Source organism: Manis pentadactyla, chromosome 4 (genome assembly GCF_030020395.1).
Source record: "Manis pentadactyla isolate mManPen7 chromosome 4, mManPen7.hap1, whole genome shotgun sequence".
NCBI classification, from domain to species: domain Eukaryota; kingdom Metazoa; phylum Chordata; class Mammalia; order Pholidota; family Manidae; genus Manis; species Manis pentadactyla.
This window is the reverse complement of record NC_080022.1, coordinates 171396398-171413226: the sequence shown is the minus strand read 5'-3', so window position 1 is coordinate 171413226 and position 16829 is coordinate 171396398. Positions and strand designations below refer to the sequence as shown.

The window sequence follows — 16829 nt, the reverse complement described above, 5'->3', positions numbered from 1 at the left end:
AAGGCCTTTATGTTCTACAAAACCAGGTAAAATGTTGGCATAGGGCTGATACCATTGCGGAAGTGCAGTGGCACTCTCATCCGTTGTTAATGCATTTTGGAAAGCAATTTGGAAGTATATATTGATCTTTGAAAATGTTAAGCAAAGAATTTAGAGAATTTAGAGAAAAGAAATCCTGAATACAGAAAAATCAGTATGCATAAATATGTTAATTATGGCATAGCTTATAATGGTTTAAAACACCTAACCATCTAAAATAATTAAGTGCTTATGACCAAGCCACTTAGTAAAATCTTACTCAACCATTTAAATAATGGCTATAAAGATAGTATTAATGTGGAAAAATGCTTATGAGGTGTTGAATAAAATAAAGACAAATCACACTTAAAGTGAGTTGAACTAATACTTATAATGGCTATATTAATATGGTAGATTGGTTGTGGTGGTTTGTATTTGATAATAGACATGCATAAGATTATTTAGTATTAAAAATAATAAAAGAAACAGTGGAATAAATCTACAGTGCTTTGAGTTGCTGCTTGATTTTTAGGGCTCATGTTTATATTTCAAGTGAAGTGCATGACTATAAAGCAGTTTGGGGTCAGTCAGTTGGCAACTACCAAGGCAGTGATATACCCATGGTATGATTTGAAAGCATCGTAACATCCGTATTTTCTGTACTTTGTGCCTACCGGTTGTACAGATAAGAAACAGTCATCTGAAAATAGAGGTGGAACCAGAGAGAATGTTAGTTGTTTCTAGATGTATAATAATTCTGTTTGAAGATTGCTTTCAGCCTCCAAATGAACCAAGAATTGTCCTCCAGGTCGAGACACCAACAGAGGACGCCTCAGTTGAGGCTCACATGAGAACTTACTGCAACTTTCCTTGTGCTTCATTTACATTAAAGTTTCAGCAAAATGACAACATAACTATAAATGTTAAATTCTATGTGCATTTCATACATGCATAAAAAGTGGCAGTATTTCCAAAGTATAAATGGGCTTTTCTTTGTCTTAACATTTACTTTCATTTCCCCTGAATATTTCACTTAATATCAACAAGATGGTTGGTAGTTTTTAAATAAGAATTGACAATTGGAATATCTTACAGGACCTACTGAACTGAAAATATTCACACATTTCATTTCAGAGAAGGTAGGTTAGGAGAGAAGTCTCAGAAGTCTTATATCCAGTGAAACCACCTTTCTTATTTACAGTAATAAATAAGATATTTTCAAAGAAATGGGGGTTAATATAACCTATCACAAATCTTAGTTTTAATTTTTATTGAAAAATATCCTGAGTTTCTTAAATGACAAAACTAATTCAGCAAACAAAATTGAAGGGGTGCTTACTGGATAAAAGTGGATAAGCATTAATGTGTTTAATATCTTTATCATGAGTTTCCTTCAGATAATATACAGGGCGTTCAAATTAGTTAAATACTCAGTACAAGCCTATCCTTTATTAGGTCCTTTGAATTAAATGTTCTTAATAAATGGACTTTTGAAATTTTAAAATAGAAAAGATTTAAAAGGAAAATTTGAAGTTATTTGAATCCTTACAGATATATAAATTTAATTCTATGTCAATTGGGTATTTTATATGTAGATATTAAAAGAGCGGAAAAGTTATTTTACAAATACATATTTTTTTAAACTTGGCAATTATAGAGAAACAAATAGAAATTAAAATGTCTTTAATCTCACCACTCAGAAATTACTAGTTAACAATTTGATATCTTTCCCTTAGAAGAAGCATTGTGTCTAATCTAGGTTCTCTTTCAACCTTCATTAGGAAGTGCCCTCTCTAAACCTTTGTAACACTTTAGTATTTAGAGTTTAATAATTTTCAAGCTCACCCTACCAAAGTCCATTCTGGCCTATTTGTAATTCCCCACACACATTTTATCATTTTGCATGCCTTTGCCCATGTTCCCTCTGCTGAAAATATCTTCCCCTTCCCTTGTCTTCTGGTGAGCTTGTGCTTTTCCTTCCGAATCCAGTTTCTGTCACCTTCTCTGAGAAGACTTCTTTGCCCTACTCCTCTTCCCCTATAGAGTGAAGTACTCCATCCCTTTGTATTTCTGCTTTACCTTATAAATCTGTTATTACATCTTATCATATTATGTGGCAGTTTTTTATTTGCATGTGTTTCCATGCTAAATTGTGTGTTTTTAAAAGGGCACTTTAAAAAATGATACATAAGAGGGGACTTGATAATATGGGTGAATGTTGTAACCACAATGTTGCTCATGTGAAACCTTCATAAGATTGTATATCAGTGATAACTTTGTAAAAAAAAATACATAAAAATTAAGCACATTTGTTGAGCTAGATTTCTGTGTAGAAAACAATGACTATTGGCTTAAGTCCTCAAGTATCTTGAAACCTAATTTAATACTTCTTTATAAATACTCTTTATTTCCTATTTTTTAAAAACTTTGTATCATGGAAATTTTCCAACACACACAAAAAGTATTAGTGAAATTATTAAGAACTGGTACAATGAAGTCCCCAAATACTCATTACCCAACTTCAACAGCTATCAGTATCTTGCTTATATTTCATCTGTTTCCTGACTCCACATGCAGCTTTTTAGGGAAGCAGAATAGGGGGCAGAGTATCTGAAATATTTTAAAGCAAATCCCAGCATAGAATCATTTCACTCCAAACACAGATAAGGAAATAAGGACTCTTTCACTTCAACAAAGTCATAATTCCATTGTGTTAACTAAAAAAATTATAATAAATGTTTAAGATTACCTAATACTCAGTCCATACTTAGATTTCCCTTTGTATCTAAAAAAAGGTCTTCTTGGTTTATTTAGATTGGGGCCCAAACATGGTGTAGACATTGCATTTGATTGTCTTTTAAGCCTTTTAGTCTCCCATGCCCTTTTTTTTATTATTGTGGACTGGGTCATTTGCTTTGTAGGAATTCTCGCATTTGAATTTGGCTGATTCCATCCTCATGGTGTCATTTAATGCATTCCTCTTTACTTTACATTTCCTGTAAAATGGTCATTAGATCTAGGGGCATGATTATATTTACTTTAAATTTTTTTTTCTATTAAATATGTTTGCGAGGAATTTTCATAAGGGTTACTGTGTTACACTTCCTTTTGCATCACATCAAAAGATATATAATGTCTAGTTGTCCCACTTTGAAGTCATATTTGATGAGTGGGCTCAGATATTCTCATTCATTAACAGTTTCTCCATCAACTTCTTCCCATTGTCATTGACTTTATTGTGTATTTTTTCACACTAAAACTATTTCTAGTCAGCTATATATATATTTGTAAACCTTTGAGTTGTCCAAAACTGATTATGACGGCTACCCAACCACTGATTTCTAAGTACATAGAGTCTCCTAACTTTCTAATGGAAACTTTATGGTTTTTGTTTGTTTTTCACTTAATGCTCTGATCTTTCTGGAATATGGTATCAGATGAGGTTCCATTTTTATTTTCTTCCAGATGGTTAGCCACTTGTGCATGTGGTTGTTTTTCCCATTAAATTAATTAGTGCTTTTGTCCTGCATTAAAAACTTATAAACTTCATTCTGTTTCTATTTTACTAATTACTGGTTCCTACACCAATACCATATTTATTATATTAGAGTGACCTTATGGTGTATCTAATAAGGCAAGATTCTCCTTACACATTTTCTTTTTCAATCTTTTTACCTAATGGATTTGGTAGCCATTGATGATAATTGCCTTGATTTATTATTTCAATAGAGATTATTACCTTTGCTTTTAAGAACTTGATTTTACACATTTTAGCAATATAAGTTATCTATGATTTCTACAGTACATCTCTTTGATTTTTAAATGTACATCCTTTAAAATAGCCAGAGTGGACATTTTTATGATTCACTTTAAACCAGAATAATTATTGTTTCTGTAGTTCATAGATTTTTTAAAATAAATGAGCTTTTTTTTGCTTCCCCCCACCAACCCACAACAGATGGAAAAAGAGATATCGACATTTCAGAATGAGTGCAGTGAAAGAATACGAAGCCTGCTGGAGCGGCGAACAAGAGAGATGAAAGCTTTCAAATCTGAAAGCGAGGGACTAGGTTTTAGAAATGACCTTTCTAACCTTGCCCCTGAGGCATTCAGCCACAGCTCCCCTGGAGCTCCTCACAGGCGGCATCCCATAGATGGCCTACCACAAGCCTGGGGCCATCCAATACAAGGTGGGTCCCCAGCCATGCAGGTCACCCTTCTGAGCCAATGCATGGGATACCCTGAGGTAGCAGTATGGGAGTTCACAATAGCCTTCGGGTTCTGAGGTGGACAGCTGCCGGGGGATGGACAGAACAGGGCATGAACAGAAGCACCAGTGTCACTTGACAAATATCCAATGGGTCACACATGTCTTACACATAACTTAATAATTGAGAATGGTGAGGAGGAGCCAAGATGGCGGCGTGAGTAGGACAGCGGAAATCTCCTCCCAAAAACATAGTATTTTTGAAAATACTACAAATACAACCATTCCTAAAGTAGAGACCAGAAGATACAGTACAACAGCCAGGCTACATCTACATCTGCGAGAACCCAGTGCCTCACGAAGGGGGTAAGATACAAGCCGTGGCCTGGCAGGACCCTAGCGCCCCCAACCCCAGCTCTTGGCAGGAGGAGAGGAGTCAGAGCGGGGAGGGAGAGGGAGCCCAGGACTGATAAATACCCAGCCCTAGCCATCCGCACCAGAGCATGGACACACAGTGCGTGGTGTGCTGGATACTAGGGAAACTGAACAGTAAAACCTGCGAGCGGGTCCCCGCAGCCGGCGCACCTGGGACAAAAGAAAAGCAAGTGCTTTTTGAAGGTCTTAAAGGGACAGGGGCCTCACAGCTGGACAGAGGCATCCCGGCAAACAGCCCAGCAGCTGGGAATCCCCGGGAACTCCAGGCGCCCTGACCCCCTGGGTAACAATGCAGCTCAGAGGCTCCTCACAGTGAAAAATGGCCTCCCACCCATTCCCCCTCTGGCACGGACCTACCAGAGCAGAGCAGCAGCCTAAAAAGTGGCCACGCCCACAGCAACCGCATGGAGCTTACTCCACAGTAGCGGGGCAAGAATCAGAGACCCTGTCTGCATGCAACTGCCCAGTAAAAGCTGCTAAGGGTCACCGTTCTCCCAGGAAAGGAATACCAGGAGCAAGTGGAAAGGGACTTTGATCTCCCAGCTGACACACATGCCAACTGCCTACGACTACCTCTATCACCATGAAAAGGCAGAAGAATTTGACACAGACCAGACTAACCCAGACATCCTCCCCTGAGGGGGAATCTGAGGAGATAGATTCAACCAATCTTCCTGAAAAAGAATTCAAAATAAAGGTCATAACCGTGCTGATGGACTTGGAGAAAAATATGCAAGAGCTAAGGAGAGAGAATACAGAAATAAAACAATCTCTGGAATGACTTAAAAGCGGAATGGACGAGATGCAAGAGGCCATTAATGGAATAGAAATCAGTGAACAGGAATGCAGAGAAGCTGACACAGAGAGAGATAAAAAGATCTCCAGGAATGAATATTAAGAGAACTGTGTGACCAATCAAAATGGAACAATATCCACATTATAGGGGTACCAGAAGAAGAAGAGAGAGGAAAAGGGATATAAAGTGCCTTTGAAGAATTAATTGCTGAAAACTTCCCCAAACTGGGGGAGGAAATAGCTTCTCAGACCATGGAAGCACACAGAACTCCCAACACAAGGGACCCAAGGAGGACAACACCAAGACACATAATAATTAAAATGGCAAAGATCAAAGACAAGGACAGGGTATTAAAGGCAGCCAGAGAGAGAAAAAAGGTCACCTACAAAGGAAAACCCATCAGGTTATCATCAGACTTCTCAACAGAAACCTTACAGGCCAGAAGAGAATGGCAGGATATATTTAATGCAATGAAACAGAAGGGCCTTGAATGAAGGATACTGTATCCAGCACGATTATCATTTAAATATGAAGGAGGGATTAAACAATTCCCAGACAAGCAAAAGTTGAGGGAATTTGCCTCCCACAAACCACCTCTACAGGGTATTTTAGAGGGACTGCTCTAGATGGAAGCACTCCTAAGGCTAAACAGATGTCTCCAGAGAAAATAAAATCACAGCAAAGAAAGCAGACCAATCAAATACTAACTAAAGGCAAAAAATAAAATCAACTACCCACAAAAGCAGTCAAAGGAAACACAAAAGAGCATGCACACACACACACACACACAAACTCCTAACATACAAAGAATGCAGGAGGAGGAATAAGAAGGGAGAGAAATAAAGAATCTTCAGACTATGTTTATAATAGCTTAATAAGTGAGTGAAGTTAGACAGTAAGATGGTAAAGAAGCTAACCTTGAAGTTTTGGTAACCAAAACCTAAAGCCTGCAATGGCAATAAGTACATATCTTTCAATAATCACCCTAAATGTAAATGGACTGAATGCACCAATCAAAAGACACAGAGTAATAGAATGGATAAAATAGCAAGACCCATCTATATGCTGCTTACAAGAGACTCACCTCAAACCCAAAGACATGCACAGACTAAAAGTCTGGGGATGGAGAAAGATATTTCATGCAAACAAGGAGAAAAAAGCAGGTGTTGCAGTACTAGTATCAGAGAAAATAGACTTCAAAACAAAGAAAGTCACAAGAGATAAAGAAGGACATTATATAATGATAAAGGGGTCAGTCCAACAAGAGAATATAACCATTATAAATATCTATGCACCCAACACAGGAGCACCAACATATGTGAAACAAATACTAACAGAATTAAAGGAGGAAATAGAATGCAGTGCATTCATTTTAGGAGACTTCAACATACCACTCACTCAAAAGGACAGATCCACCAGACAGAAAACAAGTAAGGACACAGAGGCACTGAACAACACACTAGAACAGATGGACCTAATAGACATCTATAGAACTCTACACCCAAAAGCAACAGGATACACATTCTTCTCAAGTGCACATGGAACATTCTCCAAAATACACCACATACTAGGCCACAAAAAGAGCCTCAGTAAATTCAAAAAGATTGAAATTCTACCAACCAACTTCTCAGACCACAAAGGCATAAAACTAGGAATAAATTGCACAAAGAAAGCAAAAAGGCTCACAAACACATGGAGGCTTAACAACATGCTCCTAAATAATCAATGGATCAACAACCAAATCAAAATAATTGAGAATGGCCATTCCGCTGGGACAGTCCACCAAAGGAAACTCCCTGCAGACGTCACCACAAGCAGCCTCCTCGCGTGGGTGCTACCCTGTGGAAGCTGAGGCATGTGGGATACTTTATTCATTTTTGTCAAGCGTTCTGTTTTGTGTTTACTAATTGGGGTGTCATAGTATTTAGCTGTCAGGTTTTGTGTTTTGTTTTGTTTTTAACTTTTGGGGAAATTTTATGTAAAGGGTAATTGGTGTGTATGTGTGTTTATCAAATACACACACACATGCACACATACAGTGCACGTGGTAAAAAGAAACTGATTAGATAGGGGGTATTTTCTGAAAACTGCAAAAACAATTCAGCAACGTGGCTTGAGTCCTCACTTTTGGACAACTCTTTCCTAAGAAATTTGTGAAAAGATCTAAGGCCTTTCTCTGTATACCCCAGGTTCTTATTAGCCACTCACAGCAGGCAGCATATGCTAAAACAAGTTATTATGGAAACACACCTGTGTCCCCTCACCAAATATTTTGTTTATTAAATAAATGTATTTTGTCTGACTTTTGTTTGTTAAATTGGCCTCATTTGGAGTAGGAAAGAAGTGGAAATCCATGAACACTAAAGGGTTGCATTGACTCTTTCAGAGAGTAGAAGACAACCTAATTCTTTTTCTGAATGCTGCAAGCTTGTCAGTGATTTTTTTTTTTTTTTTTTTGGTCCATTCAATTGTGCCTTCTTTGTGGTATGGTGAGATGGAGGTGCTTCAGGAGATCACAAGTTTTGTGGAAATTGCATCATCAAACCTCCAAACGGGAAGACAAAAAGGGTGAGAGGGGCCCCTGAAAGCTCATATGATGGGTATGTTCAGTAGCAGAGTGAGGAGATGAAGCCTATATATATATCCTGACGTTTTGTTGCTTATGCTGTGATATGTCATCCTAGCTGAGCTAAGCTCTGTTAACTTCCAAGACCCCAAACAGTACTTTTACTTTGTTTATACAAAAACAAAGACATATAGCCAATACAAATCAAAGGCCAGAGGTACTTGAATTATCCCGTATTTACAGACCACCATCTCCTGGAATTCTCATCACACTACTTAGACATAATTCGATTACCCCCTTTTGGTTTATGGGGTTTCCTGTTTACAAGTGGAATAGCCCGTTATTTAAGTGCTTAGTTGCCATAGTGAGCCAGGAGTCACTGAGCCTGTGACTTTACCAGCTGCTGACTAACCCTCAGCACCACTATAGGTTTTGCTGCATGTGCAGGTCCTCTTCTTTTTTTTTTTTTTTATTGCTGTTTTTGTTGCTGCAATACTTTACAAACTTCTAGTTCCTTGAGACTTACTGATTGCTTGGCATCATGTTAACGTCACACAACAGAAAGCACCACTTGCAGAAGTCTGAAGCCTCGGTGCTAAAGTACTACTGAAAAGGAACCAGCAAGTTTGGCAAATTAAAAAAAAAAAAAAACTAAAGTGAGTTATGGTGGTCAGGAAATCTCTTGACGAAAGCTAACTTCTTTTTTCCAGAGAGGGGTGTGTTTTGTTTTATTTTGTTTTGTTTAGTAATGAAGGATCCACCCGATGCTGACAGTAGGTTGTGACTTAGGGTCCCACTGCCAGTGTGGAGACTGAGCTGCAGGTGGGTGGGGAGCCATGAGTATGACTTGAAGGGAAAAAATGTCCTTCCCAGTAAGCGCTCCAAGTTCCTTTAGGTTACTGTCCTGCCCTCTCCCCAGTTGTCTTGAAGAACCAGGAGCCCTGCTGCTGACAGATTCCTGCTGTTCACAGAGGGCTCCAAGGTAGGATTCTCCAAGGCCCTCTCAGTGATGCTCTCCACCTAGACCAGACTAATCACCATTGAAATCTTGGTTTTCTCAACCAATTTAAGTCTTCTCCAGGTACGTCAGTCCAGTCTGCCTGAATCCACCCCTTTAGGACTTTCTAGCATTCATTTAATGGGAACTGGGAGAAAAATTAATATTTCAGTGTAAATATTTTTAAAACCAAGATCACAGTAGAATTCACACACAATCATAGGCAGTGTTTCATGTAGCACTCTGGTCCGTCGTCCTCTTGGCCATGGTTGGGATCACCAGTTTTTAGGAGGACATAACATGTACTTGATTCTACTGAAAGGACTTTTAATTATTTCAGTAGCTCTTCTGCATTCAAATATTGTACAGTATCTCGGACAAATTGAGATATCTACATGTTTAGAGGAAAGTGATAGGACCAAGCTTTAGAATTTATAATATGTCCAAAAATATAATGGAATTTGATACCTTTTAAAAAATTCTTACTAGGTCTGGCTCCTTTACACTGCTGAAGCAGATCAGTTTTGCATATAAAACTCTAAAATCGAAATGGACTTAAATTAGTCAGACTGAACTACTGAGTTCATGCAGACTGTATGTACTTGTGAAATCGTGATTGAACACTGACTCCAAATGTCTGTCCAGGAGGGCTTTGTTTTTGCCACGCAGATCTGGTTGAATTGTGTGGCAACCAGTTTTACATCACTATACCTGGATTATTCCATTAAGTTAATTTGAATTAAAATATATATAGTTTGAAAAAAAATAAAATAAATAAAATATATATATAGCTTGCAAAAAGATTCAAATTAATTAAGATTAATCATTCAGATTGGTTTGTGTGTGTTTGTAAGATTAACTTCTGAGGCATCTCAATCATGGTAGGAATCGTCAAAGAGTAAAAGCAGGAAAATTTGAAGGATTTTGAAAGATCCTAAAGAGAGAAGCAGGCACTTTCTCAATCAGTGTACAAATGTCAACCTTTGATTAACTAATACTACCTCCTCCCCAGTGCTGGTGTTCACTTAATATATATGTGTTTAAGAAAATAAAAATATGGGAAATTTGTCCAGCATATCAGAAATTTGTAAATGCTATATCTGGTATCCAGAACTTGGCAGTAAAAAGTTTCCTGTGTTCACTATCTCTCTCTCCTTATAAGTTAACATTTTGAAAATGTAAAACCTCATACCTTGAGATATACCTTAATTGGGTTCCCTTCCTTTCATACATATTTTTTTCTCTGTTTATTAAAATCAGCTGTATCCCCAAATTACAGTATCTACAGGTATTTTCATTGATACATAAGGTTAGCTGGAAAATGTATTTATATTATTTTTATTCAGAACTGCCATTCTTTTCAGTGATCTCTATACCTGGAGATGACTAGTCCTGCATTTAAAGCCACACCCACAGGTATAATATGCTTAGTACTCTAAGCCAAGGATTTACCAGTAAATTGAACTTTTTAGCATAATCATCATGTTGTTCAGCTGCCTGGACATCAGGTAAACACCACTCAGCACACTAAGAAACCGTCCTTGACACTCCTTCCCACTCCCGCCTGTTTCCTCACCCCCTTTTCAAAAACCAAAAACTCTGTTATGAGTGTCTTTTTCAGACCATAAGGCAGACTTCAGTAACTTTCTGCTTTAAGTACTAAATGTCTGACATTTTAAGCTTTCATAGAGTACATTGTGTTGGACACTGGAATAATACTCTTTATTTTCATTTTCACCTGTGAAATATGACTTTATTGTACTTGAAACACCTCTTTTGCATTTCTCTATTTGTGCCATTCACTAGTGGAGATAAATTATATTATACCATGATCCACTGGCTTTTTAAAAAGCTGCTAAGTATGCACATTTTTGGTATAGCTATTATCATCTGTATGTATATATTGTATGTACACATGAGTGCCTATACGTGTGTGTAGATAGGTGGATGTATCTCATACTGTACATTTCCATCAGGGCACTTAAGGTTCTGTCACTTGGTTATTTCAGTCCTCAGTTAAGGCAAGAATGCATGTGTTTCTTAAGAGTGAGTACTCTGGGTTGATATTTATGAAAAGATGGTCATTAGATGCTATCTTTTCTTTTTTAATACCTTCTTAGCACTTGTGTGGGTGGGAAGAAAGCTGGGTAAAATGTGGATCCATAAGATGCAAGGCAGTAAAAAGTACTGGGGATGGAGCCAGTTAGTGTGTCCATGGGTCTGTGTCGTGATACAGTAAAAAATAAGTGATGCAGAGAGAAATGAACCATGGAAATTGAAAAACACTGGTGGTGATTCCTCTGCAAAGATGATAACCAATCACATGGTCTTCATGTGTGCTATCTATACATTTTTCGTAGTGATGCCGTTGATCCTTGTACTTTCTGTACTCCATTAATACTAATAACTATTAATTTTGCTAAGGACCAAAATAGCCAAGAAAGGAATTACTGTTATGGCATCTAAGGTTCTCCTAAACTAAAATCAACAGACAATGGCCACTGGGAGAGAGGGATATGGTATTGCCATGGGGTTTTCTCCCTCTAGCTGCCTCTTCTTGCTTGCTAATAGTTCTTCATGCACCTTCTGCCCCTTCTGAGCCACTACTATATAAGCACAGATTTGGCCCAACACAGCAGCCCTTTCCTAGGAATTTTATATAGTCCTGCATATTTTTGTCCCATTCTCCCAATGTAAAGTGTCTAGTGTGTATTCAATTCAGGAAATAATATGTTTAAGTATATAAGTATGAATCTCTATTAGTGATGTAAGGAGGTTTCTGTTCTTTAGATAAACTTCTTCTTCTAAGGGGAAAAGTCACATCTTGGGCTGCCATCTTGGAGCTGCTTACCAAAATACAGATCATTATTAAAGAAAAACAAATTCGCTATTCTGTTTTTCCTCATCTAACATGATCGGGCTCCCACCAGTTTGTAGCAATGCCTTTGAAAAGGCCCTCTAAGTTGGTAAGAACTGGAAGTTTCCCATGCTCAGATTCCTTAAAAGGATGAAGAGTGTGCTGTACATTTAGCAGACTTGCCTCTAGTGCACAGGGACTACTGATTGAAGTCTATTTTGCTGTGTGTCTGGTTATGTTGTCTGAACTTTTATGAAATCATTACAATAGGTCTGCATTGGAAATGCTTCTTTGTGAAAAACTAATTTTATTGAACACTGTCTAGAAAAAGAAGCTGAGCACTCTTTCTTTATTGTGCATTTATAATTTCTACTGAATTCTGGTAACCCTCGTTACAGTCACATTGACTAATTTTTCCCTCATTTATATTCAGATTTACAAAATCTCATACAAGGGAAGAGAAACCATTTGGCCTAATGGTCGTCTTCAGATCACAAGTTACCAAGAATGGACTAACAGTCACCAAAGGGAAAGGGACTGGGGAGGATGGGTGGGAAGGGAGGGATGGGGAAAAGGAGCATTATGATTACCACACATAATGTGGTGGGTGGGGGCCACGGGGAAGGCAGTATAGCAACCGCAATGTTGTTCCTGTAAGTGTATATTAATGATACAAAAAAATAATAAAAATAAAATAGAAAAAAAAAAGGATAAATGTACCAGGTGGTGAACTGAAACTCATTACATTGCTGATGGGAGTGTAAAACAGTACAACTATTTTGGAAAACTCTTTAACAGATGCTTATTAAGTTAAATAAACATTTACTAGGATAGAGTAAGTCCTTAACTAGTTATCATTTACTCAAAAGAAATTATAACACTGGCACACAGGAACTAGTACACAGCAGCTGTATTCATAATGACCAAAAACTGCAAATGATACAGATATAAATAAATTAATATATTATAGAATTATGGTATATTCACACAATGAAATACTATGCATCATAATAACAAGGAGTAGAGTACTGATACGTGGCAGCAACACAGGTTACTATGGAAAGCATTATGTCCAGCCAAATCCAGAAACAAAATAGTACATACTATACAATTTCCCTAAATTCTCTAACAGGCAAAATTTGTCTAAAGTGATAGATCTATGGTTATCTGGGGCTAGTAGGGGGCAGAAAAGGGGATGTGAGAACAAAAGGAACCACAGGAACTTCACAGGATGCTAGACTGTTCTACATATTATTGGGATAGTGAATTATACAAGTGTACCCTTTTCAAAACTCCAACTGTACATGCATTTACTGCATGTAAGTCATACCTCAATTTTATATATATATATATATATATATATATATATATATATATATAGTGCAAACTTATGAACAAAGTATGGAAGGATCTGTATGAAATGCTAATATTTCTCTCTTAAAGTAAGTAGGGCTGTGAAGAGCATTACCTGTTAGCCTAGACATCTGTAATACTGAAATTTTTGTAACAATCATAATTTTAAGAAATTTTGTTCTAAATTTGAGAAAAATAAAACAGAATATTTTAAAAACCACAACACATACTCTAATTAGGGAGACTACCCAAATGGCTATTAGCAAATTTTTTTTTAATCCACAAGAGACTAACGCATTTTTTTAAATTTCTATGTCAAAAAATTTGAATCAAACACAAGAACGGAAACATCCAGATTAAGGGTTAATTAAGGGTTAATATTCCTTAAATATATACATAGCATTCAAATCACTCAGCAAGTACCTAATCCACCAATATATAAATGGCCAAAGGATATCAACATTCCATAAACAGGTAATATAAATAATTGGGAGAAGTCCAAACCTGAAGTATAATGGGTGTAGTCATGAGTTTTCTGATTCCGTTTTTATCTCCTGGCTTTGACCTAAGAGTTGCCTGAGTAACTATTTTGATAGTGCTGATGACAAGAAAACCCTTAAAAGGAGTCCCCTTCTTCTATCCCAAAGGGGACCCTGTGATCTGGAGATGGTGAGGAAATATGCTGGGTTTTTTTCCTACTCTTTTTCCTCTTAGCCCTAGGCTTGCAGTGCCAGAGGAACAGAAAAACCCTGTGAGAAAAACCTTTCTCTCAGGCCAGAAAAGCTAGAAACAGGGCCTCTGTTGCCCAAATAGTATGAGGAGAATTGCCTTTATGTTTTTTTTCCTTTTCTCTCTTCTTTCTGCACTGTATGCAAGGACAGCCCCAGTTACTGGGAACTGTACAATGCAGAAGTCTAAAGGCATCTGTGTCTGTCTGATCAAAGTAACTGGGAAAAGGCCACTGGAAACTGAAGAGAATGGGGAAAATCATGGAGAAGAAACAACTGGAAAAGACATCCCTATTCTGGGTATAAAGTAATACAAATAACTTGTGTTTGTTTAAAATAGACTCAGAAAGCATAGCAAAGGCTATGAGAAAGAGAACTAATAATGTATGATATATACTACTGCCTAAGTCCTAGACTATCACTGAGAGACATAGCACAGGGCAAATGTAAAGAGCACAGGGAAAGTTTTGAAAGCAGAACTGGTATTAGACCCACCACCCACAGAAAGTGAGACAGAACGTGTCATCTACACTGGTTGCTGTCTGCTAAAACAAACAAATCAACTTTCTCCAGAAGATGCAAACATGACTCAGAAATGACAATATCATATTCAAAACGACCAGAATAAAATCCAAAATTTACTGCACATGCTAAAACAAACAACACACACACACACACACCACTGGAGAATGTGACAAATTCTCAAGGGAAAGAAAGGACAGATGGCTATTTTGATATGCCTAATGTTGGAATTATCACATAAGATTTTAAAGCAGCCATTATAACCATAGTAAATGCGGTAATGGTTAACACTCTCGAAATAATTGGAAAGACTGAAGTTCTTAGCAGAAAAATAAAAACTATAAAAGAAGATCCACATTGAGAAATTTAGAACTGAAAAATATAATTACCAGAAATTACAAGAGAACTTGCATGGGCTTAACCACTGAACAGAGATGATAGAAGGGTCTGTAAACTTGAAATAACAGAGCAGCAGAAATTATCTACACTGAAGAAAAGACAGGAAAAAACATTGGAAAAAATGAATACATCCTTAGAAACTTGTGGGACAGTATCAAACTGTCTAAATTTCACATTATAGGTGTTATATAAAGGAAAAGAAAATTTTATTTTTTTAGAGAAAATAATTCTTACTAAAAGCAGGAAAGAGCCCAGATTTGACAAAAACATAAATTTAGAGATTCAAGATGCTCAGCAAGCCCCAAACAGAGCAAATTCAAAAGAGTTTAGGCCTGATAAGGCCTAAAATTAAAATCAGCAACAAACAGTTAGGCCTGATAAGGCCTAGACATGTCATAATGCTAAAAAGCAAAGATAAACTAAAATTGAATGATCACAGATTTCTCATAAAATACAATGGAGGCCACAGAATGTTGAATGATTAAGGTGAGGAAAAGTAAGAACTGCCAACCCAGAAGAGAATCCTTTATCTAAGCAAAAGTCTTGTAGAATGAATGCAAAAAAGAGAGAGAGAGAGAGAGACTTAGATGAAGGAAAGCTAAGAGAATCTGACCTCCATTAAGGGAAATGTAAAATATTAAAAGACAGCTGAAGGCTATATAAATACTACATGAAATATTCAGAGCTTCAGAGCTAGGAAAATCACAAGGAGTAGAGAGAGACATTACATAATGTCATGATTCCATTCATCAAATTATTTAGGCCTGGTCTAATCATTATTATGTCCCTCCTTCTACTGACTTTGGGCCTCATTTGTTCTACTTTCTCTAGTTTTGTTAATTGTGAGTTTAGACTGTTCATATTGGATTTTTCTTCTTTCCTGAGGCAGGCCTGTATTGCAATATACTTCCCTCTTAGCACGGCCTTCGCTGCATCCCACAGATTTTGCAGTGTTGAATTAGTGTTGTCATTTGTCTCCATATATTGCTTGATCTGTTTTTATTTGGTCTTTGATCCACTGATTATTTAGGAGCATGTTGTTAAGCCTCCATGGGTTTGTAGGCTGTTTCATTTTCTTTGAGTAATTTATTTCTAGTTTCATACCTTGGTGGTCTGAGAAGCTGGTTCAATTTCAATATTTTTGAATTTACTGAGGCTCTTTTTTGTGGCCTAGTATATGGTCTATTCTTGAAAATGTTCCATGTGCACCTAAGAAGAATGTGTATCCTGTGGCTTTTGGGTGGAGTGTTCTGTAGATATCTCTTAGGTCCATCTGTTCTAATGTGTTGTTCAGTACCTCTGTCTCCTTACTTATTTTCTGTCTGGTTGATCTGTACTTTGGAGTGAGTGGTGTGTTGAAGTCTCCTAAAATGAATGCATTGCATTCTATTTCCTCTTTTAATTCTGTTAGTATTTGTTTCACATATGTAGGTGCTCCTGTGTTGGGTGCATAGATATTTATAATGGTTATATCCTCTTGTTGGACTGACCCCTTTATCATTATGTAATGTCCTTCTTTGTTTCTTGTGACTTTCTTTGTTTTGAAGTCTACTTTGTCTGATACAAGTACTGCAATTCCTGCTTTTTTCTCCCTATTAGATGCATGAAATATCGTTTTCCACCCCTTTACTTTCAGTCTGTGTATGTCTTTGGGTTTGAAGTGAGTCTCTTGTAGGCAGCATATAGACAGGTCTTGTTTTGTTATCCATTCAGTGACTCTATGTCTTTGGATTAGTATATTCAAACCATTTACATTTAGGGTGATTATCGATAGGTATGTACTTATTGCCATTGCAGGTTTTAGATTCATGGTTACCAAAGGTTCAAGGGTAACTTCCTTACTATCTAAGAGTCTAACTAAACTCACCTAGTATGCAATTACAAACACAATCTTAAGGTTGTTATTTTTTTCTCTGCCTTTTCTTCCTCCTCCATTCTTTATATATTAGGT

General features: G+C 37.1%; 1 protein-coding gene across 1 annotated transcript in view; it reads left to right on the top strand.

Moving 5' to 3' along the window:
• Positions 1-16829, top strand: part of LOC130683269 (serine/threonine-protein kinase TAO1-like) — a 92831-nt gene that overhangs the window by 32855 nt on the left and 43147 nt on the right. The window contains exon 13 of the mRNA XM_057499526.1: positions 3977-4208. Coding sequence (XP_057355509.1) covers positions 3977-4208 — 232 coding nt within the window. The remainder of the gene's footprint in view (positions 1-3976; positions 4209-16829) is intronic.